Raw genomic sequence first — 28,000 nt, forward strand, 5'->3', positions numbered from 1 at the left:
ATATTGCCTTGTGATTGTAGATGATTTCTCAAAGTTTTTATGGGTTTATTTTCTTGGATCAAAGGATGAAGCTAGTGAAATCATTATCAATCATATCAAGCAAGTCAACAATCATCCTGATTTCAAAGTAAGGAATATTAGGAGTGACAATGGAACCGAGTCCAAAAATTCAATCATGAAGTTGTTCTGTGAAGAAAATGGGATCATGCATGAGTTCTCAGCTCCAAGGACCCCACAACAAAATGGTGTGGTGGAAAGGAAGAACAGATCACTAATTGAAGCTGCAAGGACAATGCTTGAAGAGTCAAAACTCCCAACTTACTTTTGGGCTGAGGCTGTTAACTGTGCATGTTACACTCAGAATATTTCTCTAATCAATCAGGCAAAAGGCATGACTCCCTATCAATTATTCAAAAGAAGAAAACCAACTTTAAACTTTCTGCATGTCTTTGGTTGCAAATGTTACATCTTAAGGAATCAATCTGATCACAAAGGGAAGTTTGATGCAAAGGCTGATGAAGGAATATTTGTTGGTTATTCTGCTGGAAAATCATATAGGGTCTACAATCTAAAAACCAACATTGTCATGGAATCTGTGCATGTTGTGTTTGATGATAAAAAGATTGATGGACTAACAGATGAGGGACATCATGAAGGACTCAAATTTGACAATATTGAGATATATTGTGATGATAGTGAAGATGAGAATGATGAAGAAGGCATCTCAAGAAGAATTCAAAATCTGCCTTTGGATAATGCACAGAATGCTGCATCCGTTGAAAATCATAATTCAGCTTCCGTTGAAAGTCATAATTCAGCTTCCGTTGAAAGAAGCAATGCAGCATCCGTTGAAAGACAAAGTGCATCATCCGTTGAAGTTCATAATGAAGCATCCGTTGATCACAGTCTGTCAATGGATAATCAATTCACTTCATCAGTTGATAGAGCTCCCAATTCCTTTCAAAGGATCAGCAACTCAGGGGGAGTTTCAACCAATCAACATTCTATCTCACATCATGACAATACTGAGGCAACCTCATCTAGAGCTAATCTACCACCTCAAAGGAAATGGACCAAGAATCACCCTTTTGAACTGATCATTGGTGATGCTACATCTAAAGTGCAAACTAGAAGGACTACTCAAGATGAATGTCTGTATAGTAGCTTTCTATCACAGGAGGAACCTAAGAGAGTGGAAGAAACTCTATTGGATCCAGATTGGATTTTAGCAATGCAAGAGGAGCTAAACCAATTTGAGAGGAACAAAGTATGGAAGCTGGTACCCAAGCCAAAGAACAAGAGTTCTATTGACACAAAATGGGTATTCAGAAACAAGATGGATGAAAATGGCATTGTCATAAGGAATAAAGCCAGATTGGTTGCTAAAGGCTATTCTCAACAAGAGGGAATAGATTTTGATGAAACATTTGCTCCAGTTGCCAGACTTGAGGCCATCAGAATCTTTCTAGCCTATGCAATCCATGCCAATTTCAAAGTCTATCAAATGGATGTGAAGAGTGCATTTCTAAATGGGGAATTGGAGGAAGAAGTTTATGTAAGCCAACCTCCAGGATTTGAAGATCCAAACTTTCCAGACTATGTGTATTATCTGTTGAAAGCACTCTATGGACTAAAGCAAGCACCTAGAGCCTGGTATGAGACTTTGTCAAAATTTCTTCTAGATAATCACTTCACAAGAGGTACTATTGACAAAACTCTTTTCTTTAGAAATGTTAATGGCTCTACAATACTTGTTCAAATTTATGTAGATGATATTATATTTGGATCTACAGATGATAAGCTTTGTAAAAAGTTTGCTAAGTTAATGCAAAGTAAATATGAAATGAGCATGATGGGAGAGCTAACTTATTTTCTTGGTTTACAAGTTAAACAAGTTAGTGGTGGAATTTTCATTAGTCAAACTAAATATATTTATGATCTTTTAAAGAAGTTTGACTTAATGGACTGTTCATCTGCAAAAACTCCCATGGCCACTGCCACCAAGCTTGAATTAAACAAGGCTGAAAAGTCTGTGGACATTTCAAGTTATAGAGGCATGGTTGGCTCACTTTTATATTTAACTGCTAGTAGACCTGATATAATGTTTTCTACATGTCTCTGTGCTAGATTTCAAGCTGACCCTAAAGATGCTCACTTAGTGGCTATTAAAAGAATCTTCAGATATCTCAAAGGGACTCCAAATCTAGGAATTTGGTACCCTAGAGAGTCTGGTTTTGATCTAATTGGCTACTCAGATGCAGATTATGCAGGCTGTAAAATAGACAGGAAAAGCACAACTGGGACCTGTCAATTTCTAGGGAACAAGCTTGTGTCATGGTTCAGCAAGAAGCAAAATTCTGTTTCTACATCAACAGCTGAAGCTGAGTACATTGCTGCTGGTAGTTGCTGTGCACAGATACTATGGATGAGGAATCAATTATTTGACTATGGACTAACTGTTGACAAAATTCCTATATTCTGTGACAACACAAGTGCCATTGCCATTACTAAAAATCCAGTGCAGCACTCAAGAACCAAGCACATTGACATCAAGTACCACTTCATTAGGGAACATATGATGAAAGGTACAGTGGAACTTCATTTTGTTCCAAGTGAAAAGCAGATTGCAGACATATTTACCAAGCCACTTGATGAATCAACATTCACAAGATTAGTAAGTGAGCTAGGTATGCTTAATTATTCATAAATTTATGTCCTCTATATAATCTGCCTTGAGCCTGAAATGAATTTGCTGCAAGAACAAAGTTGGCTTTCAGTAAGACTTATTCTATCAACGGATATTCCCTATCCGTTGAAAGCCAAAATTGTTCTATCAATGGATGTTCATTATCCGTTGAAAGACAAATACATTTCTGGTAATTTTATCCCTCAACGGATAAAATAGTGTTGATCATCAACGGATAACTATTTACCTTATCCGTTGAAGTGTCACATCAGTTACTTTAAGTGAGTCACAGCCGTTGATTCTTTTCCTTAACCGTTGATAAAGATATACACTGTTGTATGTATTTGTATTAAAGGCAGTTTTCAGAATTTCTATAGTTTTCTTTATGCTTAAACGGTTGTAATCTGTTTAAAAGTATCATTTAATCATTTTATTTATGTTTTAATTCAAGAAAGTATAAAAGCCCATTGAATTCTTATTTTCACTTTACGCTTTCTTGCAATTTTTATTCTCCTTCTCTCCCAAAATTCTCAAGTTTTTCTCTGCAACCTCTACTCACAACAATGGCACCAGTAGTCAAAATTATGTCTTTATCTGGATTTGTTTATGAAAAGAATAATTTCGTAGCCTTGGTTGAAAAGAATGAAGCCCATTCTGATTATCACAAGATGATGGACTTCATCAAAAACTGCAAACTAAGCTATGCAATGCTGGAATCCCCAACCATCTACTGTGAGGTGATTGAGGAGATTTGGACAACTGCAGAGTTCAACTCCACAGATATGACTATTGTCTTCTCTCTCAAAGGTAAGGATTATTGCATTAACTGTGATGATATACAGTCTTGCTTTAAGTTGCCTGAGAATAATGCCATGACACCACACACTGATAAAGATGTATCTGCTATGTTAGATTCCATAGGCTATGCTTTTGATTCTGCTAGTTTAGGTAGTATTAAAAGGAAGGGCCTTAGGAAAGAATGGAGTTTTCTTGGAGATGCCTTTATCAAGGTTTTCTCTGGGAAGATTAGCAATTTTGATGCCATAACTTCATCTCTTGTTAATATGCTCTATATGCTAGTTTCTGATAGGTACTTTAATTTTAGCAACTATGTCATGCTAGAATTAGGTTCCAGATTAGGTAACAAAGCTAATAGACCACATAACATCTACTATGTTAGATTCTTTATATTATTGGCTAACCATGTTGCTGAAGGATTGGTTATATCTAATGAGAACAATAAACTCAAATGTTGGGCACAAGAGAAAAGGGTCCTTGCAGACCTTTTGAGAATGAACCTCAACAGCCAGGTGCCATTGATATATTTGCCAATCATGAATGCACCACAGGTAAGTGAGGTAAACACTTCTATAACTCCTACTGTTTCCAACCCCATTGTTTCTTTGCCTTCCAGTGTGGCAATGGAATCTGTGTCTTTGTCCAAACAGGTTCCTACCAAAGCCACCAAAACTAAAATTTCAAAACACAAGCCAAAGAAAACCACCTCTGTTGTCTCTCAAAAGACAACAGTTGTAACAACTACCATAAACTTTGAAGGGAGTGAACAGGGTGTGAGTGGTGAGGGGAGGGGTGAACATCAAGAAACCCCCCAGGATAAGGCGGGAGAGGTGAGTGGTACCCCAGCCAGCCAAGCCACAGTCTCTCAAAAGACTGTGGTGGTTCAAAAGGAGTCAAACACATCCCTAGTTGCATCCTCCCAAAAGGGTGCAACTATTGAAAATAGTCCCCAACCAGGGACACAGAACAAAAGAGGGAGGGACACTGAAGCCACACATTCACCAATCAAAGCCTTTTCAAGGAAGAAGAATGCCAAGACCCTAGTTTCCACACAAGGGGCACACACAGCACAGATACATCCACCTGTATCTTTGCCTTCTCAAATTCAGCCTGATGTGACTCCAGCAAATGTGGAGTCACAGTCCCATTCTCTCATAATAGAAACACATCAATCATCAAACTCTCCATCACCCTCTCTGGATGTTGATATAATATTCACATCAATTCCTGATTCTCCCTCATTAAAACTCAGGGAGGAGCCCCACTCAAAACCTGATGATCATCATCTTTTAGATGATTTGTTGGATCATCAGCCAATTCTTTCAGATATAATTGAAGAACTATGTCACCTCACTTAAAATCAATTCACACAGATTCAACAATTATGTCACTTTCAATATCTACATCTTTTCCTTCTTCAACGGATATCTCTCATCCGTTGACAAGTGGTTGTTCTTCGACGGATAAGCTTAACAGCAGTTATCCGTTGATACCATCAGTTTCCACTTCAACGGATACTCCCTATCCGTTGATGGTCTCTACACATATAACATAAACAATTCCAACTGTAGAGGACATGGTTATTGTACAATCACTTTTAGGTTTGAGGGAAGGGAGTGATAATTTGAGTGAGAGGCTGGGTTACTCCCAGGCAAAAGGAGAGGTTGAGAGTCATCATATGCATGCTATTTCTTCCAGCATGGCAAAAGTGAGTGAGGGGAGTGCCACCTTAGAAAGTGAGGGTGAGGGTGTGTGTGAGCCAGGGGGAGCCCCTGATGCAAGAAAATAGAGAAAATGAGAGAAAGGCAGGTACAGAAGCTATAAGGGTAGATCCAGCCATTGCTAGTGAGTCAATGATAGTGGATGATGCTGAAAAGGAAAGACAATTTCAGCAACATTACAAAGCTGTAATTGATAACATTTCCTTGGATGCTGACACTTTTACTCACCCTGTTCCAGCCTATCAATTATTGGCTGCTCAGGGCAATATGGAGGCAGAACAGACTTTAAACATTGTACACACTTCAGAATCTCTTCTCAGAGACAAAGCTGCTGTAAACAGGCTGCCTTCTCAAGCTGGTGAGCCATCTGAAGAATTTGGAGTAAATTCTAATGATGATGACTCTAATTCTTTGGATGAGAGCATGAACTTAGGGGGAGAAGCATGCCCAAGTTCTGTTCCAGATCTACCTGATTGGGCATGGGCAAAGGCATCTACACCAGGAGAGTTTGGTATAACTTTGGTCAGGCAAGTAATGACTATTCAGAAGGCCCTTCAGGAGACTACAGATGCTGCTACCAAGGCAATTCTTCAAGCTCATCTGGACTCTCTGCATCTCTTGCAGTTGCAGCATTTCAAACAGAATCTAAGTGTGGATAAACTCAAGCAGGACATTGCTGATCTGAAATCCTACAATGCTGAGAAGATGGATTCAGTGATGCCTTATGGTACTATGCAAGATTTGTTAGGGAGACTGAGGAAAGCATCTGATGCTGACAAGAGGCTGGCCAGGTTGGAAGACAGAGTTCAGATCATTGAAGACTCTCTGGTCACCATTCTTCAGAATCAACAAACTCAGACAAATCTACTAATGCAGCTGGCAAAAGCACAAGGCTTGACCCCTACCCTTGATGATAACAAAAAGGGGGAGAATACAGGGGAAGGGGAAGGAGAGCCATCAACCACAGTTCAAATATCTCAAGTGCTAGTTCCTGCCATCACCACTTCTTCAACTATTCAAATCAAAGGAAAACTTGATGGAATTGATCTAATCCAGATAGCAGCAGCTGAATTGCAAGTCAAAGAGCAAAGGAGGAAAATTGATGAAAAGATGCAACAAATTTTTGGTTCTACAACTTCTAAATCACAATCTGTGAAGCATAGCACAAAGGTGGAACCAATTATTATGGAGCTCAAGCCAGTAAGGAGGAATAAGGTTGGAGAGACTTCTTCCAAGAATATGAAACCTATGGTTCTCAAGCCCAACAACAGATCCAATAAGGACTCTACAAAGAATCCTCTAAGCCTTGCTCAGATGAAAGAAGTGGAATTTCCTCTTCCAAAGCCTGATGAAGACAAGGTTTTGGGTGGAAGTATCATAAAGCACAAAGAGACCATGGATGTGGTTGAAAGGAGGAACATGGCTATTATCTTTAGAGAGGGAAAGAGCATTTGTGTGATGCAAGGACATCCCAAATTCCCAATAGCCAAGAGGGAAGAAGCTAGAAGGTTGAAGGAAGAAGCCAAAAAGCTAAAGGCTGACAAAAGAGCACAAGCAGAGCTTGAAAAATAGCTAAAGTCAAGTCAAGCTGAAGAAAAGAAAGAAATTGAAGACAAGAGTGAAGATGTAGGTATGGGGGACATGGTTGATAATGATATGGAAGAAAGAAGTAAGGAAATAGAGGAATGGCAGAAAGGGAACAGAAAGAAGGCCAATGTAAAGAGAAAGATGGTAGATGAGACTGAAGAAACCCAATCAAAATCCAAAACACTACCTTCTATTCCTGAACCCATTGTGCCTGACCCCTTCATAAACATTCATGGTGAAATAATCATTCCAAAGAGGAACCAATTGATTGGGACACCATCAAATTGCCCACCTTCTTAACCTCTTCTCCACCATCAAAGAAGCAGAAAAGAAGAATTAAATCAACACCTCCTAAAACCTCAATCAAATTCACTCAGAAGCCTAAGCCTAAGCCACAAGCCTCGAAGGATGACTATGTTCACATTTGTGACATAAAAGAATTTTCAGACATTGAACTCTATCTGGATGAGCTGGAGGAAGTAAGGGGAATAGCTACCTACAGACAGCTACCAGAAAGACTAGTGTTCAAATACAAAAGAAGTGGGGAAAGAACTTGGATGAAGGCTACTCTACCTTGGTTAGAGTATACTCAGCCATACAAAGGGATTCTGGGTTTACCAGGACTGTCAAGACTGAGATTCTCAACAAGATTGCTAACATAAGGAAAACTTGGTGGGAGCCCAATGCCTTGCCTAGAACATTACTCATTCAAGAAAGAGGAATTACAGTTCACAAATCACCTCATTGGTTGATGGAGTTCAGAGACAACAAAGGAGTCAGAAGATTTTTCAGACTTGAAGATCAGCTCAAGATTGCCAGTAATGAAACTCTCAAGGATATGCAATCTATGTTGGACATCAATGAAGAAGATGAAGCTGAGTTCTACAGACAACTTCAACTTCAAATAGAGGAGAATGACAGGAGGCTAGGAAAGAAAATAAGGGATCAAAGGAAAAGAAATCAATCTGCTCAGGCTAAAGGAGCACCCTTGGAAACAATGTAATTCCTCAATTCCATCTCAGCATACACATTTTTGCAGCACTTTTGAATTTCTGTTTTATTACAGTTAATATATTTGGCAAGTGTTTTGTTATCATCAAGCTAAACCCAAATTTATGCCTACAGTTCTAGTAGACATAAATAGGGGGAGATTGTTAGGAATATGTATATTAATTTGATGATAAGTTAAACAAAACACTTAAGTAGAAATCTAGTGTTTGTAGCCTCAACGGATAAGACCATCTTGGCTATCCGTTGAAGGAGTAGCTTTACTTAGCAATAAGTTTAGTATTGTAGCACATTTCATTCTCTGGATTCAAGTTGTAATTCTTAGATGTTGTAGGAAATTATCAGTCATGTTGACTACTAGTGGATATGCAAATAGGAGGGCTAATTGTAAATATTTCATGCCTTGTAATTTTGTATAAGTGAAGAAGTATCAACTGATATTGAAGACCTTCAATGAATAAGAAATAAAGCTTCAACGGATGTCTCTAAAGCTTCAACGGATAATATCCATCAACGGATAAGTGCTTCAACGGATAAAGACTTCAACTGCTAATGTATCAACGGATAAAGCTTCAACGGATAAAGCCTCAATGGATAAGGCATCAACGGATGAAAGCTTCAACGGATGCTTAGTTCATTAGCAGTTGATAGTGACAATTCATAAGCTGACAGAGGCACATGGGTTGACAGAGACAAACTGGAATGTGGAAGCCTCTAGGAGGAATCAAGAAAATGCAGCATTTCTATTCTGGTGCAAACAAGGAAGTATTCAAAGATTAACAGCTAAGCCTAAATTGCATTGGATAGAGAAATGAAGAAGAAACATGTGAAGAGCCTTTTTAATTGTATTTTACAGTTTTGTCTTCACTTGTAAACTTGGTGATATATAAACCAAGTAGCAGCTAGTAATTAGATGTGAATTTTCCAGAGCTGTTTAGAAAAATCCAGAGAGAAAATCATCTAGTTTGTACTAGGAAGCAGCTGTGATTTAATTCTTTGAATCACAGATTTTCTGAAATAACACATCTCTGGTGGAACAACAAATCCACCAGAAAAGTTTTTAAGTTTTTTGTGTTCTCTACATTTGTGTTTGAATATATATATCTGTCTATATTAGCTTCAAGTCATTCACACACATCTGCTCACTAAAACACTTAGCCTTAGAAACTACTCAAAACTTGAAAAAGTTTTGAGATTTACATTCAACCCCCCTTCTGTAAATCTCATTGTTAGTCCACTGGGAATAACACACACCTTCTTATAAAAACAATTCTTTAGTGGATTTTATTATCCCGCGAATACCTTAATAGTAAACCCATCACCTAAGCTTGGGTTACGGTATTGCATCACAATTCCAATTGGAAGAATAGGACATTCGTTGGAGCCACCGCATACGATGATCAGTCGTACTACGATAAAAGTAACCTTTTCTACATGTAGATGGGCGATTCCCTTTTATTATCGGTTATCACCCTGTCCGCATTCGGGCCTTTTCTGTGTCCGTCCCTCTCAGGTACACACTTCGCGTCTATTCCTCTCAAGACACGGTTTTGCGCCCATCCCTCTCAGGTACGCATACTTCACATGTTCATCAGTATATAAAATACTTTCTCATGTGGTAGTAAATTGGTAGTCTCCCCAGTCCACGAAGTACTGGAGTCTACCCCTCCTTATCCTTGTAAGAATCCCATAATATATATGGAACTTATATTGTTCCCCAAACATATTGCTTGTTGATAGGTACACTTGGATATGTACGTATATATATATACTTCCGAGAATTTTCGGAGGAAGTACTAAGGATGTGAGTTGACCGTTGTCAACATATTTGTTATATAAGGGGGAGTTTCTTTTGAAACTATATTCAAAATATTTAAATAAGTCGAGATAATATTCTCCGACGTTCTGAAATTATTCGAATAATTTTTCCGAAAATCAGAAAGTATTTTAAATCAGGATCTATGATTTTTAAATCATAAATAAACCATTTAATGAATAATAAATAATTAAATGATAATTGATAAATAATTAACCTCGAACGAGTTTACTCTTTAAAAGAATATTTAAAATACTATTCCTCAACTAGTTTATGTTTACGCAATCAATAATCTTTAATGTTTAATTGGGTTTGAAATAAATAATCGTTGGAGTATACTTCTTCCATAATAAAGGAATAGGTATATAATATTTATTTTTCGAATAATAAAATATAGTTGAGGGAATATGATCTTTGGGAAATCGTTTTAATAAAAGTTCGAGGTATTTTAATGTTTCGTAAGTGGACGTTGAGTCCCTTTAAAACGTACTATTATGGACTTGTAATTGTCCTAATATCACCGGAATGATTCCCAGATTTTCATCATAAAATCCCGACCGACTCTCGATCTTATAATTATACATCACGCTTAAAGCGGAAATAAATATTTTACAATACATATGTTTATCGTACAATATCGCTATATTATGCAAAAATTCAATAACTATGTATCATGGCAAACATGGTATTTATGCAATGATAATAAAACAATCCTTTCACAACACAACAGTAAGTGGAGTTGGGTTCGTAAACTTGCCTGGGTATCTCGAGGTGGAGGATGTTCTAGGTTCCGCTCGGAAATCTATAATCATAACATAATTCACTTCGTTAGGTCCCGTTCTAATTTACGGCTACCCGCACTCATGCACTAATTGTTATGCACCCTCTCAACTTATTTTATCCTTATTATTCCTTTAAGTCCTTATTCACATCATGGTCGCTTCATTTTTCAAAGAATCTTAAGTTCAATTTCATTTTCGTCGTTGGCTCCGCTTATGGATTCTATGGTTACTAATCGCGCGGTCTCGGCTCCAATATTTTTATAAAACTGAAAAATCATTATTTTCACTTGAAATTTTTATGAAATTTAGGAAACTCAATATGCTGATCTCTGTAAAAATTTCATGATTTATGAACACTTTCAAGTCAATTATTTATATTTTCAAAGTTTGTGATTCGTAGCAGTTTTTGTCGCGTAAATCACTTTTAGTAAAACGGTCATAACTTTTGATCCGTAAATCGGAATCAAGCGATTCAAGCGCCTAAACGATCATTATAAAATTGTATATCATAATAAAGGGTTATTTTTCAAGAAACTACAGTTTACATCTTCGGGACTTTCTGCAGAAACTTAAAGTTACGTTTTGTTCGTTTTAACGAGATTACGTTAATGATCGGAGTTTCGTTTACGCCTTAAATCTTTATACTACCACCAACAATCACCATATTATCATAAACACACTAACTACTCTTAAGAATATCATGTTCTTGAGGCAACAACAATCAACCTTAAATCTAATTAACTAAACATCAAGATCTTAACAATATCACCACTAAAACTAGGTTTATAACTACATACTAAAAGGATCTTGAATTTGAATCTTAAATAAAGTTGGGTCAAAGTTTTTTACCTTTCTTGAAATCTTGAGATGTGTTATTGAGGATGGTGGAGTCTTGGGAGTGCTTGGTATGGTTTTGGAACCTAAAATCACCATTGAAATCAAGAAACCAAAGAAGAGTTACTATTTATACTATTCACTAGCAACTTTATTGATTTTATTTCACCCATCAAACCTTGATAAAAAGAGATCAAAGAATTATCTTACCTTAGTTTGGTTGTTAGGAAGCTTTAGAATTAATGGGAGGATTTATCCATGGCTAGAACTTGGAGATTTGATTTTGAATTCCTTGTTGAAGAAGAAGAAGCCGAATGGAAGAAATGGGGAGAGAAGAAGTGTTTTATGCTTGCTTCCTTGGTTGCTTCTAGGAAATTATGTTGGTGATATCTTATATTGATTTGATATTCTCTAGTTTAGAATCCTAGGTTTATTCTTGTTGCCAAATCCATGGACAAATCTAAGTAGCTTCCTAGTTTACAAGCTAAGCTACTTGTTTTAGCTTCCTTAGCTTACTATTTCATTATCCTTGGTTGATCATCCTATATCTAGCTCACTATTTGATAAAGTAACCATGGTTACTTTCTTACCATGGATAGTTAGTGCGTTACGTTTATTTAATCGTTTACGCGTTCTCTCGGTCGCTTAAACGTTTTCGTAATACTTCCTCGTAAATGGTTCGCGATGTAATTCCTTTCGCATTTATTCCTTATGTTTTGAATTATCATACTTGGATATAAATCCGGAGGGTTTTAATCTTGTAATTATATTGGAATTCCCGTAATCCTCGATGAGTCGTAAATATGGTCGTTTTTCAAAGTTCGTTTTCTTCGAAAACTAATAGCGTTTACATACACTCATTTGGTACGTATAATCATAATATCAACTCTGAAACTCATTTTCTTACGCACTGCATAGTGTGGGCTCAAAAGTTTTTCCCGTCCGTCAGGGTTACTAGTCATTAAACGTTTTATAAGGTCTCAAAAATTCGAGTTAATACACACTTCCATCCCGGATGTCTTTTACTAGTTGAGAGCACATAGGTTCCCATAACCAAGCATTTTTAAATCTAAAACTCTTACTTTTGTGTTCTTGTCTCGTGGCTTTCCTTGGGTCTAAAAGAATTGGGATGTGGTCTGAGGGGGTTCCTTCCAGATTATGTAATTTCGCTAAAGGAAAAAGATGCAACCACTCATTATTAGTCAAAGCATGATCCAGTCTAGTCACAATAAAATTTACAGTACCTCTACTCATTTCCCATATAAACTGATGACCCAACAATTTTATATCCCTTAAACCAGCGTCTAACAGAGCCTCATTAAATTCTTCCACTAACCAGTTCGGGTACGGGGATCCTCTTTTTTTATCAGCATGAGACACTATATTATTCATGTCACCGATTGCACACCATGGTAAATTTGAGTCACAGGCTAAGTTACGCAATAAATCCAAGGTCTTCCTTCTATTCATCCTAATTGGCTCTCCATAAATTCTTGTAAGACGCCAGGGCTCCATTCCAGGAACATTAGTCTCAATATCAATGTGATTTTGAGAAAAAAATTAATTTACCTTGATCAGCTTCTTTCCACAATATACCCAAACCTCTGTTTCTACCTTGAGCATTCACAACTATCATTTCTTCAAATTTCAACATTTTCCGAATCTTCTCCATTTTCTTCTTCCCACATAACGTCTCACACAAGAAAATAAAATTAGGTTTTTGTTGACTAACAACATTTTTAAGGAATTGAATCTTACAAGAAAGCCCAATACCCTGACAATTCCAACTTAGAGCACTCATGAAGATAGGCAGGTGTGCGTCGCAACACCCACCAACATCAATTTTTTTTACAGATCTTGATTATGCATTTCAACATCAGTTGGTTTTTCTGAATTATCCTCAGTTATAGAAACATTACTGTTATTTGTACGCCTTTTTTTGTGTCCGAAATATTTAAAACAGCTGAATCCAGTTCCCCCTAATTTTCCGCTACAAAATCGATATTTAACTTATTATACACATTTTTGAAAACACATGTATTTTCTATAATTAATCTCCCCCCTTAATTTTCTCCAACTGAAAGGCTATTTCCTGGATCTTTGTTATCAACTATCATCCCTGATTGATTGGATTCTTGAAAAATTATTCCTTGATTCTCTCTAACAACATTCTCCCTCGTTGACTCCTCTTTCTCCATTGCTACAGTTGCCGGAATTACCCCCAGGTCTTAATCATTTTGCTCATAGTGTATGATTCATTCTTCATGGTTCAACACGCATCCAACTTCCATAAGGTCTCTCAATTAATTCATCTGGAGTGTTAAATAATTTTCCGCAAAATTTATTACTATGGCCTATAAGACCACAGATAAAACAAAATGTAGGGATCCCTTCATCTTGAAATTGACCCAGCACCATTGATCAACACTTTTTTTCAATTTCGTCCTTCTTTTAATTGGAGCATCCAGAGAAATCGAAACTCTTACCCGAAGATATTCCCTCCATAAACTGGTAAAATTATTAATATCAGACTTTATGAACTTACCAATGTGATTACATACATCCATGACTACTCGTTGTGACATAAAACCAGAGTACATATCGTGTAACTGGACCCAAATATCCAAATTGTTAATAGCTACCGTTCTTCGGTTATCACCCTCCTTCAAACGAACAAACACGAGTTGAAAGCGACCAAAAGTCCAAGGGCTCCCTTCTATGACCCGTTTAATGTCAATCTCGTGATCTATTTGTTTCCAATGGTTTTACCTACATCCCTCTCCCCGGTTTCCACAAAGAAGCCATCTTATGTTGTTTCGCCTGGAAGTCTATAGGAGATTCCGTAAGAAACCTTCCTACCAAACATCTATGCAAATCTATCTCACTTAGTTCTTCTACAGTTTCCGCATATACCAAGCCACCTTCATCCTCCTCCTCTAAGTTTATTCTCTTCTATTTCCTTTACTGAATCAATTCTTCTCGTCATGAGACAACTTTATTAACCAACGTGGAAATGACAAATTTGATTAGACAAGACAGAAAGACGGGACTATTACGGAAGGACGAGACTATAACATACACACTATGCCATTAGGCAAGACGAGGCAAACTTAATTCTAATGTAGAACTTTGCAATGGAGAAATTTGATCAACATCAGAGTGGTTATTGATTGGACTGAAACATTGTGTTCAATTTAGTTTGATTTCAGCATGTTTCTCAACAAATAAATTCTGTATTTTGATTGGTGTGCTTGTCATGAATGCAGGAGGCTCACCATTATAAAAAAAGTGTAAGATAATCAAAATAAATTAAATTTATAGAATTGTGTACTAAACATGTCACAAAAAAATGTTAGTGGTATAACAAGTAACTACAGGATAAAAATAAAATTGACTAGTCCATGGCTTGCTTTTATCCCTTAAAATTTGAAAACCAAACTTAGATGCAAAAAACTGTATTGACTTGGTAGTTAAAATCTTAGATGCAAAAAACTGTATTGACTTGGTAGTTAAAATATAGATAGTCAGCACCAGGACCCTAACAAATAGGCTAATTTCATACAACACTGGATCATAAATTTCTTGTTCAATATGTAACATTGATATGGCTGATAACACTAATCACACTGAAACAGTTACAGCCCCTGAACCTGAATCTCACACTGAAACAGTTACAGCCCCTGAACCTGAAGCAGAACGAGAACCGAAACCAGAACCGGAACCAGAATCTATTACAGCACCAGAACCAACACCGCAACCTGAAAAGGAAGAAACTCCAGAGATTACTACTGAAACTGCCAGTGAGAAGGGAAGTTCGGAGAAGCCAAAAAATAGCATGAAGCCTCTAGAGCATATATTAAACCTGGCAGCTTTTCTTCTAACTCTACCAATAATTGCTATAGTCGTTTGGTTAATCTTCATGACAGGTTACGACTGTGAATATCTCTTAAAAATGCATAAGCTATACGACGGTATCATTGCAATGCTGGTAGTAATGGGCGTACTAAATATTGTGGCGTCATTTATGATGAAGAAACCACCATTGCGAATGCCTGCATTGATCTTAATCACGATCCCCGCGATAGTGGTGTTAATTGTGGGAATTGGACTAGTAGGAGGTTTTAACATGGAGAGCCGATCCGTGCCTGGTTCGCCTCAACGGCTGAAATTGAAAGTATATAACACTGATAATTGGAGCAGAATTAAGTCATGCTTGTATGATAAAAGCATTTGTCAAGTTTTAGCATCCGGAACTAGTATGATCAAGTCCTATGATTATGCAACCAAAAAGCTGTCACCAGTGCAGGTCTGTGTTTTCGATCAATTGCTTATGTTAAGTTTATACTTCCTTTTGTTCTATTAATTAATTACCACAATGCACGATATACATTAGACGTGGAGTACCTTCCTCTTACACCTTAAGATTTTAGAGCGACTGAACAGTATATAGCCTAATGGATACCTTTTTTTTTAGTCGGGATGTTGCAGGCCACCAGCAAGTTGCGGTATGGAATATGTTAATGCAACATACTGGAAAAAAAATGATGGATCAGAGGATACGAGTAAAGGACATAATAGTGATTGTGATACATGGACGAATCAAGAAACAATTCTGTGTTACAACTGCAACAGCTGCAGAGAAGGATTCAGAACAACAGTCGGGAGAAGATGGATTATACTGGGATCTTTTCTAATTTCAGTTGCCGGCTTGCTCTTTATTGTGCATCTGTTATTGTTTGTTGTTTCCATGTCCGAGAGTTCTGGAAAATAGCGATTTATTGTTAGAATTAGACCATCAAGCATTTCTGCTGAACTTAATCTACTAAATATTGATGTATTCACTTCCATATCGAATTTAATATTCTTTAGCAACATACTTTGATAGGCTGCATTCTGCTTAAAATACAAGAGCATGCACATGTTACATTTTTATACTGACATCGGAATCATGTCGGGACTGACTTGTTACAGCATTGAACGATCTTCAAAATATTGTTAAAGTTCTAATTTTTACTACCGAAAAAATCATAAAAACTAATTAAGGAAAAAGTTATAATTCCCGGTTAAAATATGTATATATACTAATTCAGCTTCGGGTAATTTGTAATCCTAGTTCCGTCACTGTTCATATCCACGCTCTCTGGCACCGGAGGTATAGTTTTTTTGTAGTGCAGTTTAAGAAAGCCTAAGAAATTCCACTATCACGAGTGGAATCGTTAGGTGGCATACAATTGTAACACTAATAATGATAAAATTGTGGACAATATGGAGTGTCCATTTCATGCCTAAGCTTTATCACATATTCACATCCACCAATTCAGCCCTCAGTATATGTGTATGATCCACATCAACAATTCTACAAACTAAAGCAAAACAAAATTCCCCACTTACTGCACGCCATCAATTTTATTTCCTGGCTATTCTAGCATCCAGCTTTAGCAACTACATGCCTATAAATACCTTGCACTTGTTGCACTCCTAGTACTCAGAACACAATAGCAAAAAAACAAAAATTCAAGCAATTTTTGTTAACTTGTTTAAAACATGGCGAGTCTGGTGTCATTGGCTTTCATTGCTTTGCTTATTTCAGCTATTGCCACTGTTTCCGAAAGTCGAGTAGCAAGAAAGGATTTAGATTTAAATTTAGGTAATGGTCTCGGTATTGGACTTGGAATTGGTGCTGGCATTGGGATTGGATTAGGAGGAAGTGGTTCTGGTTCTGGTGCTGGTGCTGGTTCTGGTTCTGGTTCAGGCTCGGGCTCTAGTTCGAGTTCAGGGTCAAGCTCATCTTCATCATCAGGATCCAGCTCAGGTAGTTCAGGAGGTTCTGGTGCTGGCTCAGAAGCAGGTTCATATGCAGGGTCACATGCTGGATCAAGAGCTGGTTCAGGTTCTGGGGGAAACCAAGGAGGCGGATCAGGCCGTGGGTCTGGATCAGGACGCGGGGAGGGATCAGGATCCGGAAATGGTTCTGGTGAAGGTGGTGGATATGGATCAGGGCATGGCAGTGGACATGGCAAATGAACTTGCAAATGCATGCATGTAATATGATTATCATTTGAAAGAGACTAAGGTGTCTCCTATGAATTAAGATAATAAAATTAAGGTTATGGTGTTAATTGACTTCTTCCCAAGTTCGATTTGATTGTTTTGACAAAATAGTTAAATTATTTATACAAGTTTCAATATTAAAACTCACATAAATATTAACTTTTTTTTATATTATACCTCAAATCAAACGCATATAAAAAGTATTAACAAACAATTATCTGATTCACTTTAATGATTATTGCTTTTACTTCACTTATAAACCTCTGAAGTTGTTGCACCATTTTAGGCTAATGCTAGCATTCTTAAGGCCAAAGGCAGGTAAAATATGTTCAGATTCAGATAAAATTAAGATTTCTCGTATGAGGATTTAGGAAATTCCGTATCCGAAATATTTATCGGTGATATACTTTATTTGTGCAACTGGAACCAAAAAGCAAAATCTGGCTGACTTAGTGTTATATTGTTTCTACTTTCGGAGTAGTTGATTTTAGAAACTAGCAAGAACATGAAACACACGCATAGATGGTTAGAGTATGTTGCTCTGTCTGCAATTCTGCATCGTTTGAGGTCCTGTAAATAAATAAATCTTTTCGATAAGCGATATATAGTGAACTTGAAATTTCATTGATCAGGTTTTATTTTACAGAAGGTCTAATTTAGACCCCCAAAACAATCTTGAGTTGCACAAACTAATCAATCTCTTTTCTGAAGAATCTACTGCAACATTGCAGAACAGACAAGAAATTAAGCTTTGATGAAACAAATTGCGAAATTTAAATGCAATGCAAGCTTGAAAGAACAAATTGGGATCTCTTTGATTCATCATATCTAGCAGGGAGGAAGGTCTCTAGGTGGTGGCAGGATAGATTCTTCTGCTGACTTGCCGTTTTCAACGACAAAAGCCATCTTCAAACCCCACATTGTGTGGAGTTCCAAATGACAATGCATGAACCAAACACCTAAAAAGATCAAAACAATTTCACAATATTAGTTCATACTTTCATTTAGAAGATCTAGACCAAACGGATAAATTCTCGTGTGCATAGGTTACCTGGATTATCAGCTCTGAACCTGATAGCAGTCCAACCTCCAGTGGGAACACCAACAGTATTTCTCTCAGGTGGATCAACCAAGTTAAACTTAGCAGGGTCTTTTCTCGGGTTAAAGTTCCCTACACCGCTTCCCATGACAAAGAAGTTGAAGCCATGAAGATGGAATGGATGAGACTCGACTGTGAGGAGATTAGTGTCTTGCAAAACTAATTCCACAGTAGAATTAAACTTCAGCTTACTTAACCTGGTGCCTAAGGTAGTCCTGAGATTAGCTGTGAGTGGTGCACCTGTATAGTTGAAAGGCGCGGAGGGACGGTCTGGAAAATCGGTCTTAAATACCCCGGGAATATTGAAATAATGAGCTTGCAAGAGTCCAGTCTTTGGCATCACAAATGTTATGTTGTTAAGTGATGCTGTTAATTGTGTTCCATTCTGGCAGTTGGGACAGACGTTTTGCCCGAGACCAACGGTATAAAACAGGTGTCGATCAACCTTAAGAGGAACATTAGCTGGAAATTGTGGAGTATTTAGGCTTTTGAGTTTACTGCTATAAGTTAATGCAAAGTTGGTGTTGTTTGAGGCTGGAAGTTGAGGCAAGGTAGGAAGTACAGTATTCGGAATGCCTTTATACTGTAAGATCGCAGTGGCAGTTCTGTTGTCTACAGGTACTGGTGCATCCATGAAAGGGCTTACTGCCATGAAATAACGGCCTGGAGATTGGTCAGCGATTACTAGTACGTTTGTCGTTTGGCCAGGTGCAATAAGAATGGCATTGGTGGTGAAGGGTTTTGTGTAAACGGCATCAATCTCTACCACTGTCAATATGTGACCAGCAATAGCAAAAAAGAGCTCATCATTGAGTGCAGCGTTCACGATTCGTAAGAGGTATGTTTTTCCTGACTCCACTTCCATTGCAAAAGTATCTGCTTGCCAAAAAACAAATACAAGTATATGAGGAGATAATTAGAGTATGAGAGAATGTATGTGTGTGTGATTTATTAAAAATTACGTTTTTCAGAGCAAGGGAAAAGAGGTCCTGGTTTTCCATTGATGGTATGAGCATCTGACATTTGTGGTGGCAATCCCAACTTATTGCCTTGCTTAACAATTGTTTCGACATCATCATTCCACCATTCTCCTGCACACAGACACAATATAGGTCATCTTTTTCAGAATTTGAAAACTTCAGGAAGCAAAGATGAAAATTCTGTCATTAGATATCTGTAAAACTAACCCAAGACTATATTAGCTTCGCGATAAGGTTGAGGGAATGGAAATGGAGTTCCTTCTTTAGGCATAATGACAATGGCACCATAAACAGTTGCTCTTAGCCACAAAATATGTGCATGCCACCACAGGGTTCCCCTTTGGCCTGTAACCGTCATATTGTAAGTGTAGCTGCTCCCTGTCTGGATTGGACATTGTGTTATATATGCTGGTCCATCAGCCCATCCATTGCGGAATTGTTTCAGACCATGCCTGCATTCGTGTTCAGATGATTAAAATCAGCTCATACAATAAGTTTTTCTTGTATAATCCCTGCTTCTCGAGGTAAAACGGTTCATAAACTTGGACAAACATTATATTTACCAATGGATGGACAGATTGTATTGTGCATGATTAGTAACGTTTATAAGAATCTGATCTCCTTCTCGAGCATATACAGTAGGCCCTGGAAACATCCCATTTACTGTGACAATCGGTTTTGCATGGCACAGTCTGCTAACATTCTTCACTTGAACCTGTTGATCAAATCCAACAAAACTGAAATTAGCTTCAACTAATAATTAAATAGTATTAGCTAGTAATCTAGCATTATATTTGCACGCCCTATACAGGGCTAGCGCGCCCTATACATGGCTAGCCCTGTATGGCGGTCATTTGCGACAACTATCAACGATGAGAAGTTGTACTAGCTATAATGCACTAACATCAAACTGATATGTCTTCAATGCGGCATCGACTAAGAGAGAAGTTGCAGTGCAGCTTATGGAGAGAAAGAGTATAGCTTGAGACCATCGAAAACATAATGCCATTTTTTTCCTTGTAGCTAATATCGAAATTCGGAGGGAGAGGTATTTGCTTTGTGTTTGTGTCTGATATGGGGTTGTAGGGCTTGATTTTATAGACTGAAAAATTGTTATGAACTGAGAGAAAACAGGGTATTAGGTAAAACATGAGCAGAAAGTGCAAGCTTGCTAGTATAATGCAAGACTTTGAACAAAGCTTGAAAGCAAGTCTTGTTATTGGACGAACTAAGCTTGAAAGCAATGTTGTTTTGGGACGTTGAGATATCAGAGTACATTCTGTTGGCTATTAATCGTAGCAGGTTGCAAGCTTTTATCAATTTTATTGTACCAGATGATTAGATGATAACACGTGTTTTTACGGGAGAGTTTATTTAAACTAATTATTAATACCTTTCTAGATTTATATTAAAACTTTTCAGAGTATTTTTTACAAAAAAAGGGTTGCAACAATTGTATTATTTTATTAAAAAAAAGAGGAGATAGGAAATAGGTGGAATGAAGATAAGGTTAAAATCAAATTAGAAGTGGAATTATAATTAAAAATGAATTTCGTTTATTAAGAAAAGATAATTTTATTTATTCCAAATTATTTTAAGAAAAGTAGGAAAGCATAATATAGATGATGCTAATAAATATGTTATTTGTGTGCAACTCAGTAAAATTACAATAGGATTACAATAACTTTTATTAATAGGATAATATAAAGTCGTAAGAGAAATAAAAATATAATAAAGGTAATTTTATTTATTTTATACTTTTTATATTATTTACTTATTATTATTTTAAGAAAAGTAAAAACACATAATATGCACCACTCTGATATATATGTTAACCATGTCTAACTCGCAATTAAATGGGTGATGTTTAAAAATACCCATTTTTGGGGTGTAATGGCTGAAAATACCCATTTTCAAAATAAATGGCTGAAAATACCGTTTTGAATACGCATTTTGTAATTGGGTAAATGTAATACGTATTTGAGAATTGAGTATCTAAGAAAATTACTAAAGATACGCATTTGTAGTTTGGGTATTAGCCTTGAGATACACATTTGCCAAATGCGTATCTTAAAAAAAAATAAAAAATAAATAAATTGGATACCCATTTGACAAATACGTATCTAGTACAAAACACGATACCCAAATGCAAATGCGTATCCAAAACGGTATTTTCAGCCATCTACTTCCATAATGGGTATTTTCAGTCATTTGCACCAAAAAATTGTTATTTTTAACATTATTTCCAATTAAATAGGACTCGCAAATAAATGTGATTCCAATAGTCTCTCAAAAGAATGTGATTCCAATAATAATATATTACTAACCTATAATTCCGGCGATACGGGGCCTTTTTTCTTATTATTTATTTGTAGGAATAATGTTGAAATTATATTATTTTGATTATTATATTTAAATTTAAATTGTATTTTTTTTATTAATTTTAAATAATTTATAAAAAAATATGTAATAGTGTTTTATTTAATAAAAATATAGTCCAATACTTGTAGTTAAATGTATTTTGTTACTTGTATTTTATAATTCTGAATTTATTATTAATATCAACTAAAAATTTAACTTATTTTAGGTAGAACAAAATTTATCGTTTTCAAGTAAACTATGTTAAACAACCTTTTTTCAAAAATATCCCTTGGAGATAAAATATGTAAATTTTTCTATATTGCTCAAGTAAGATATATCTTTTTCAAAAATATCCATTTTTAAATTAAATTAATTTATTTAAAAAGTAAAATAACAATTTTATATGATATAATTACTTATTAGAGTTAGTAATTTATTTTTGTTATCAAGTTAAATTAAATTATATTAAAACATTTTAAATCTGAAGTTATACCGACATTGTTGACGTAATGTTCTGTGATACTTCCCTCATGAGCCAAGTCCAGAGTTTCAAGTTTCAACTCAAGGTCATAGTCCAAGTCTTTATGGTTTCAACTCTTATTTTGCTATGGTATTTATAATCTCTCTTTCATTTACATATTATTAGACTATTAAATATTGAAATATAGAAATAGAGAAATGGGGGGAAAGTTAGTTAGAAGTGTAATATCACACTTGTATGATTCCAAGCCTATATAACTCTTTTCTTGTAACAGAATCATTTCAAGAGATGTAGATTTACAATTCAGTTACAATGCTCTCTCTCTTTCATTCTCTCTCTCTCTCTCTCACACACACTATCTCTTGCTCAATCTCTGAAACTGCATTACATTTGACATGGTATCAGAGTAAGAAATCGACTGCTGAACACAACATTTACTTCCGCTATCAATCTGTGATCTCTTCAAGAGCGATTTGTGATCTTTCCATGTGATTTGCAAAGTTTGTGATCTCTGCGATTGTAATCTCTACAAACTCTAAGTCTTTCTCATACTCATTTGTTATCAATCCTTGTTCAGTACTGTAATCTTGTTGTTCTGATCATACGTACAATTGTTATACATATTGTATAGCATCTGTTATCAGCTGATTGTGTGCATCTAATTGTGTTTTGATCATGACTCGATCATATGTTACTGCAACTACTGGTACATCATCTAATACTGTATCAATTGATACTAATCATCCTTATTTTCTACAAAGTTCTGATAATCCTGGCACAACTTTGGTTACAATGCTCTTAACTGAGCAAAATTATCATCAATGGAGTCGATTTGTGTCTATAGCCTTATCTGCTAAACTTAAGCTAGGATTCATTGATGGCTCTGTTAGCAAGCCTATTGATAATAACATTCAAATTGCAATGTGGAATCGCTGCAATGATATGGTTGTGTCTTGGTTGTTGAATTCAATATCCACTGAAATAAGAAATAGTGTGGCTTATCTCTCTACTGCTCAACAAATCTGGGAAGATTTGACTACTAGATTCTCTCAGAGCAACATGCCTAGGACATTTCAACTTCGCAAAGAGTTGTCTTCTCTACAACAAGGCAATCTCTCTGTTACATCTTACTTTACTAAGTTCAAGACACTTGTTGCTGAAATTGATAATCTAGCACCTATTCCAAAATGTACCTGTGTAACAACCAACTGTTCATGTCAGAGTGCTCAGAAATTGAATCAGTATGAAGAAATATTGAAACTAAGTCAGTTTCTTATGGGACTGAGTGACGCATTTACTGCAATTAGGGGACATTTGCTTCTAATGAAACCAATACCATCACTCAATCAGGCATTCTCCTTGCTTCTCCAAGAAGAATCTCAAAGAGATTTTGCTTCTATCTCTAATACTCCTGTGACAGAAAACATGGCAATGAATGTGAAATTTAACCCCAATTTCAGAACTAAAGGGATAAACAATGCTGGTCAAAGGAAAACAAGTGATTCTGCTTTTACTTGTGATTACTATCAAATGACAGGACACTTCAGAGACAAATGCTTCTGTCTCCATGGCTATCCAGAGTGGCACAAAATGTATGGCAAACCTAAGCCTAAACCAAGAAAGCAAAATGCAGGAAACAAATCTGTAGTTGTTGCTCATGTGAGTCTTAATGAAGACAAAACTGATACTTCTCACAAAGAACACAACTCAAATGCTACTCTCAATGCCTTCTCTGATACTCAATGCCAACAACTTGCTAAAATGATTCAAGAATCAATCAAGCAATCTCAATGTCAGACACCTGGTTCCTCAAATGCTCATATGTCTAGTATGATCTTCTCATCTGCAGTATTTTCTACAACAGTTAGTTCTAATACTACTGGTATGAGTAATCATCTAGCTGCATATGACTGGATAATAGACTCAGGAGCTACTAATCACATAACATTTGACTACACAGTCTTGAGTAATTCTAAATCTGTGAAATCAGTATTGCACTTGCCAAATAATACAACTGTTCCTATCACTCACATAGGAAATGTTCAGCTGACCTCTTCTTTCACTCTTTTTGAAGTCCTATGTGTGCCTTCCTTTCATTGCAATCTCATTTCAACATCACAACTCACAAAACATCTATCATGTCATGTTATTTTTACTGAACATACATGTATTTTGCAGGACCTTATCTTGAAGAGGGAGAAAGAGATTGGTAACTTGCAAGATGGTCTATACAAATTGCAACTCCCTGATCTCTTTCAAGCCTCAACTTCATATGCTTTAGTCTCATCAGATCATTCTCAAACTTGTAATTCTTTTGCTCATAGTGCTTGTACTTCCAATTCTAATTCTGTCAATTTGTGGCACAATAGTTTAGGACATCCTTCTGTTGATGTCTTAACTAAACTTCCTGATGTACATGTAAAACAATGTGATTTTTCTTCATGTGATATCTGTCATTTTTCAAAACAACACAGGCTATCTTTTGATTCCAGTAATTCCTATAGTAGCAATGTGTTTGATATGATCCATATTGATGTATGGGGACCTTATAAACAGGTTACTCATAATAAATGTTCTTATTTTTTAACCAAAGTGGATGATCATTCCAGAGCTACCTGGATAGTCTTATTTTAGCATAAAACTCAAGTTCCAAATCTGATCAAAAAATTTCTTGAGTATGCAAAGAATCAATTCACTTATGTCAAAATCCTCAGGTCTGATAATGGTATTGAGTTTACCAATCATGCTGTTACTGAACTTCTTCAGTCTCAAGGTATCATTCACCAAATGAGTTGTGCTCATACACCTCAGCAAAATGGGAGGGTTGAAAGAAAACATCAACAACTCCTTAACATTGCTAGAGCCCTTAAGTTTCAATCCCATCTTCCTAATTCATTCTGGGGAGATTTTATTTTGACTGCTGCTCATATTATCAACCTGTTACCTGTCAAATTACTTCAATATAAAACACCTTTTGAATTACTATATAAAAAATTGCCAGATTATGATCATCTTAAGGTGTTTGGTTGTCTTTGTTATGCAACAAATGTTACTGACACTGACAAACTAAGTTCTAGAGCTATTAAAGGTATTTTCTTAGGATACCTTTATGCCAAAAAGGGTTACAGAATTCTTGATTTATCAACTAAGAAATGCTTTATATCCAGAGATGTCAGATTTGTTGAAACAGTATTTCCTTTTTTTAAATAAATCTCATGCTTCTACTCCTTTATTCACTATCTGTGAAAGTACTCTTGAGGATAGTAATCCTGTTGATGTTAATGCTGCGCAATCATCCATTGATTTACCTGCTGGTCATATCTTAGAATCTCAAGTATTAGACTCTCAATCTCAAGTGTTAGACTCTGATAATTCAGAACAATTCTTAACACTGAACCTCAAGTTCTTGCTAGACCAGTAAGGAATAAAACTGTTCCATCAAAATTCAAGGATTATGTTGGTTTACCATCTGCTACAACCTGCTCCACCTATTCTGCGTCTACTTGTCTTTATCCTCTCCATCAATACATATCTTATGAGAATATATCTTCTTTATACAAAGCTTATGTAACCAAGACATCTCAGATTCAAGTGCCTTATTCTTTTAAGCAAACTGTTATAGATCCTAACTGTTGTGCTGCAATGAAAACTGAAATTCAAGCTTTGGAATCAAATCAAACTTGGGAGTTGGTTACTTTACCATCAAATCAACATGTCATTGACTGCAAATGGTTGTTTAAAGTAAAATATAATCCAGATGGTTCAGTAGAAAGATACAATACTAGGTTAGTAGCCAAAGGATTCACTCAAGAATTTGGAGTTGATTATTTTGATACCTTTGCACCTGTTGCAAAGATGGTCACTGTGAGAGTGTTCTTGGCTGTTGCTGCTAAAAAGGCCTGGAATGTCACTCAAATGGATGTTACTAATGCATTTCTCCATGGAGATCTAAATGAAACAGTATATATGAAACTACCTCCTGGATACAGAGTTCTATCTACAGCACATCAATCTGTTTCATCTCAGTTTGTGTGCAAATTAAGGAAATCACTATATGGCTTGAAGCAGGCTCCTAGGTGTTGGTATCTGAAACTTTCTACAGCTCTACAGAGTTATGGATTTAAACAGTCTCAAAGTGATAACAGCTTATTCACCTTCACTAGTAATTCCATATTCATGGCTGTATTAATCTATGTTGATGATATATTGGTTACTGGCTCATCTACTGAACATATTAATGCTATGAAAGCATTTCTCAAGACCAAATTCAAGATCAAGGACTTGGGTCCTCTCAGGTATTTCTTAGGCATTGAAGTTGCCAGGTCAACCACTGGCTTTTATCTCAACCAACGCAAATATGCTCTTGATCTTATCAAGGAAACTGGCTTATCTAGAGCTAAACCTTCTGTCATTCCAATTGAGCAAAACCACAAACTTATTGACAACTCATTTGTCTTCCTATCTGATACTGATACTGTAATGTATAGAAGATTAGTGGGTCGTTTGATCTATCTTACCATCACTCGACCTGACTTATCATATGCAGTCCATGTACTGTCTCAGTTCCTTTCAAAACCTCGTTCGGATCATTTGCAAGCTATTTATCGAGTACTTAGATATCTAAAACAGACACATGGACAAGGATTGCTCATTTCTGCCACTGGAAATTTACAGATAACAACATATACTGACTCTGACTGGGCTGGTTGTCCAGAGTCCAGACAATCACTTACTGGCTTCTGCATCACCATCGGATCTTCTCTTGTTTCTTGGCGTAGCAAAAAGCAGCCAACTGTATCTCGTTCGTCTGCTGAGGCAGAATACAGGGCCATGGCAGATACATGCTGTGAAATAACTTGGTTCCTGACTTTACTTAATGACTTTCAGCTAAATCATACTATGCCAGCTTCTCTTTATTGTGACAACAAGTCAGCATTGTATATATCATCTAATCCAGTATTTCACGAACGAACTAAGCACATCGAAATCGACTGTCACTTGGTTTGTGAAAAACTCAAAAAGGGAATTATTCAGATGTTTCACTTGGCCTCAGGACAGCAGCCTGCTGATATGTTCACCAAGGCAACAAGTGCTGCTGTTATCAAGTTCTTTCTTTCCAAGTTGAATGTCTGCAACTTGTTTCAGAATCATTCAACTTGAGGGGGGATATTAGACTATTAAATATTGAAATATAGAAATAGAGAAATGGGGGGAAAGTTAGTTAGAAATGTAGTATCACACTTGTATGGCTCCAAGCCTATATAACTCTTTTCTTGTAACAGAATCATTTCAAGAGATGTAGATTTACAATTCAGTTACAATGCTCTCTCTCTCTCTCTCACTATCTCTTGCTCAATCTCTGAAACTGCATTACATTTGACACATATATATTTTTTCTTTGATCTTACTTAACAATTAGATTAGATTTGTATGTCTGTTAATAAGATATCTGATGTTCTTATTCATTAATTCATTAATCTGACAAAGAGCTTGATTAAATTATCATATTTCAATTTACAATGTAAATATTTTTACTAGCCCACCTCCAACGCGCCGACCGTAGAGCTCGCACAAGTGGCCACCACTACCTCAGGCCTCAGGTAAGGAAAATAAAATGCTATTCTGAATCCTTATCAAACTCGTATTATCTCTCATTTTATTATACACCCGATTTAGAGAAGAAATTGTAATTTCTTCCTTTAATTAATACTTAACTAGTTTAAAACCATGCACGGGTCTTTAAAAATATCTAATATTATATTTGTATTAAAATAATATGTAATTGGTTGGTTTTTA

General features: G+C 36.3%; 4 protein-coding genes and 1 long non-coding RNA gene across 6 annotated transcripts; 3 read left to right on the forward strand and 2 right to left on the reverse strand.

The window, feature by feature from the left end:
• Nucleotides 1-10,373: 10,373 nt before the first annotated feature.
• Nucleotides 10,374-11,685, reverse strand: LOC141706470 (uncharacterized). Its single transcript, XR_012568833.1, has 3 exons — nucleotides 11,443-11,685; nucleotides 11,248-11,318; nucleotides 10,374-10,418 (listed from the first exon to the last, which is right to left on the reverse strand). It is a non-coding gene; the product is annotated as an uncharacterized LOC141706470 (long non-coding RNA).
• Nucleotides 11,686-14,831: 3,146 nt separating this feature from the next.
• On the forward strand, nucleotides 14,832-16,100 carry LOC141706414 (tetraspanin-15-like). Of its 2 annotated transcripts, none has more exons than XM_074509179.1 (2): nucleotides 14,832-15,538; nucleotides 15,707-16,100. In XM_074509179.1, the coding sequence occupies exons 1-2, from the start codon at nucleotides 14,837-14,839 to the stop codon at nucleotides 16,001-16,003; spliced, it is 999 nt and encodes a 332-aa protein (XP_074365280.1). In that variant the 5' UTR covers nucleotides 14,832-14,836; the 3' UTR covers nucleotides 16,004-16,100. The 2 variants fall into 2 exon arrangements, with proteins under 2 accessions (XP_074365280.1, XP_074365282.1); XM_074509181.1 differs by having other exon boundaries at nucleotides 15,721-16,100.
• A 604-nt stretch (nucleotides 16,101-16,704) lies between these two features.
• On the forward strand, nucleotides 16,705-17,351 carry LOC141708799 (uncharacterized). The gene has a single exon (XM_074512585.1). It carries the CDS (start codon nucleotides 16,777-16,779, stop codon nucleotides 17,254-17,256), a length of 480 nt encoding a protein of 159 aa, XP_074368686.1. The 5' UTR covers nucleotides 16,705-16,776; the 3' UTR covers nucleotides 17,257-17,351.
• A 509-nt stretch (nucleotides 17,352-17,860) lies between these two features.
• On the reverse strand, nucleotides 17,861-20,452 carry LOC141708800 (laccase-11-like). The gene is made up of 6 exons (XM_074512586.1): nucleotides 20,267-20,452; nucleotides 19,926-20,077; nucleotides 19,570-19,814; nucleotides 19,345-19,473; nucleotides 18,335-19,258; nucleotides 17,861-18,242 (listed from the first exon to the last, which is right to left on the reverse strand). Exons 1-6 carry the CDS (start codon nucleotides 20,369-20,371, stop codon nucleotides 18,112-18,114), a joined length of 1,686 nt encoding a protein of 561 aa, XP_074368687.1. The 5' UTR covers nucleotides 20,372-20,452; the 3' UTR covers nucleotides 17,861-18,111.
• Nucleotides 20,453-22,879: 2,427 nt separating this feature from the next.
• LOC141703860 (uncharacterized) lies at nucleotides 22,880-27,364 on the forward strand. Its single transcript, XM_074507250.1, has 5 exons — nucleotides 22,880-24,277; nucleotides 24,383-24,632; nucleotides 25,206-25,292; nucleotides 25,372-25,538; nucleotides 25,655-27,364. The coding sequence occupies exons 1-5, from the start codon at nucleotides 22,880-22,882 to the stop codon at nucleotides 27,362-27,364; spliced, it is 3,612 nt and encodes a 1,203-aa protein (XP_074363351.1).
• Nucleotides 27,365-28,000: the final 636 nt, after the last annotated feature.

This window comes from Apium graveolens, chromosome 2, assembly GCF_009905375.1.
Source record: "Apium graveolens cultivar Ventura chromosome 2, ASM990537v1, whole genome shotgun sequence".
NCBI classification, from domain to species: domain Eukaryota; kingdom Viridiplantae; phylum Streptophyta; class Magnoliopsida; order Apiales; family Apiaceae; genus Apium; species Apium graveolens.

Bases quoted from the DNA above. Each gene is read 5' to 3' on its own strand.
- LOC141706414 (XM_074509179.1), top strand. From the start codon at position 14,837: ATGGCTGATAACACTAATCACACTGAAACAGTTACAGCCCCTGAACCT. The intron at 15,539-15,706 runs GTCTGTGTTTTC...CTTTTTTTTTAG, and splicing joins AAAAGCTGTCACCAGTGCAG to TCGGGATGTTGCAGGCCACC.
- LOC141708799 (XM_074512585.1), top strand. From the start codon at position 16,777: ATGGCGAGTCTGGTGTCATTGGCTTTCATTGCTTTGCTTATTTCAGCT.
- LOC141708800 (XM_074512586.1), bottom strand. From the start codon at position 20,371: ATGGCATTATGTTTTCGATGGTCTCAAGCTATACTCTTTCTCTCCATA. The intron at 20,078-20,266 runs GTTAGTGCATTA...TTTGATCAACAG, and splicing joins TGAAGACATATCAGTTTGAT to GTTCAAGTGAAGAATGTTAG. The intron at 19,474-19,569 runs GTTAGTTTTACA...GTCTGTGTGCAG, and splicing joins CGAAGCTAATATAGTCTTGG to GAGAATGGTGGAATGATGAT.
- LOC141703860 (XM_074507250.1), top strand. From the start codon at position 22,880: ATGACTCGATCATATGTTACTGCAACTACTGGTACATCATCTAATACT. The intron at 24,278-24,382 runs GTCCTATGTGTG...TGTATTTTGCAG, and splicing joins CTTCTTTCACTCTTTTTGAA to GACCTTATCTTGAAGAGGGA. The intron at 24,633-25,205 runs GTGATTTTTCTT...AAAAATTGCCAG, and splicing joins TGATGTACATGTAAAACAAT to ATTATGATCATCTTAAGGTG.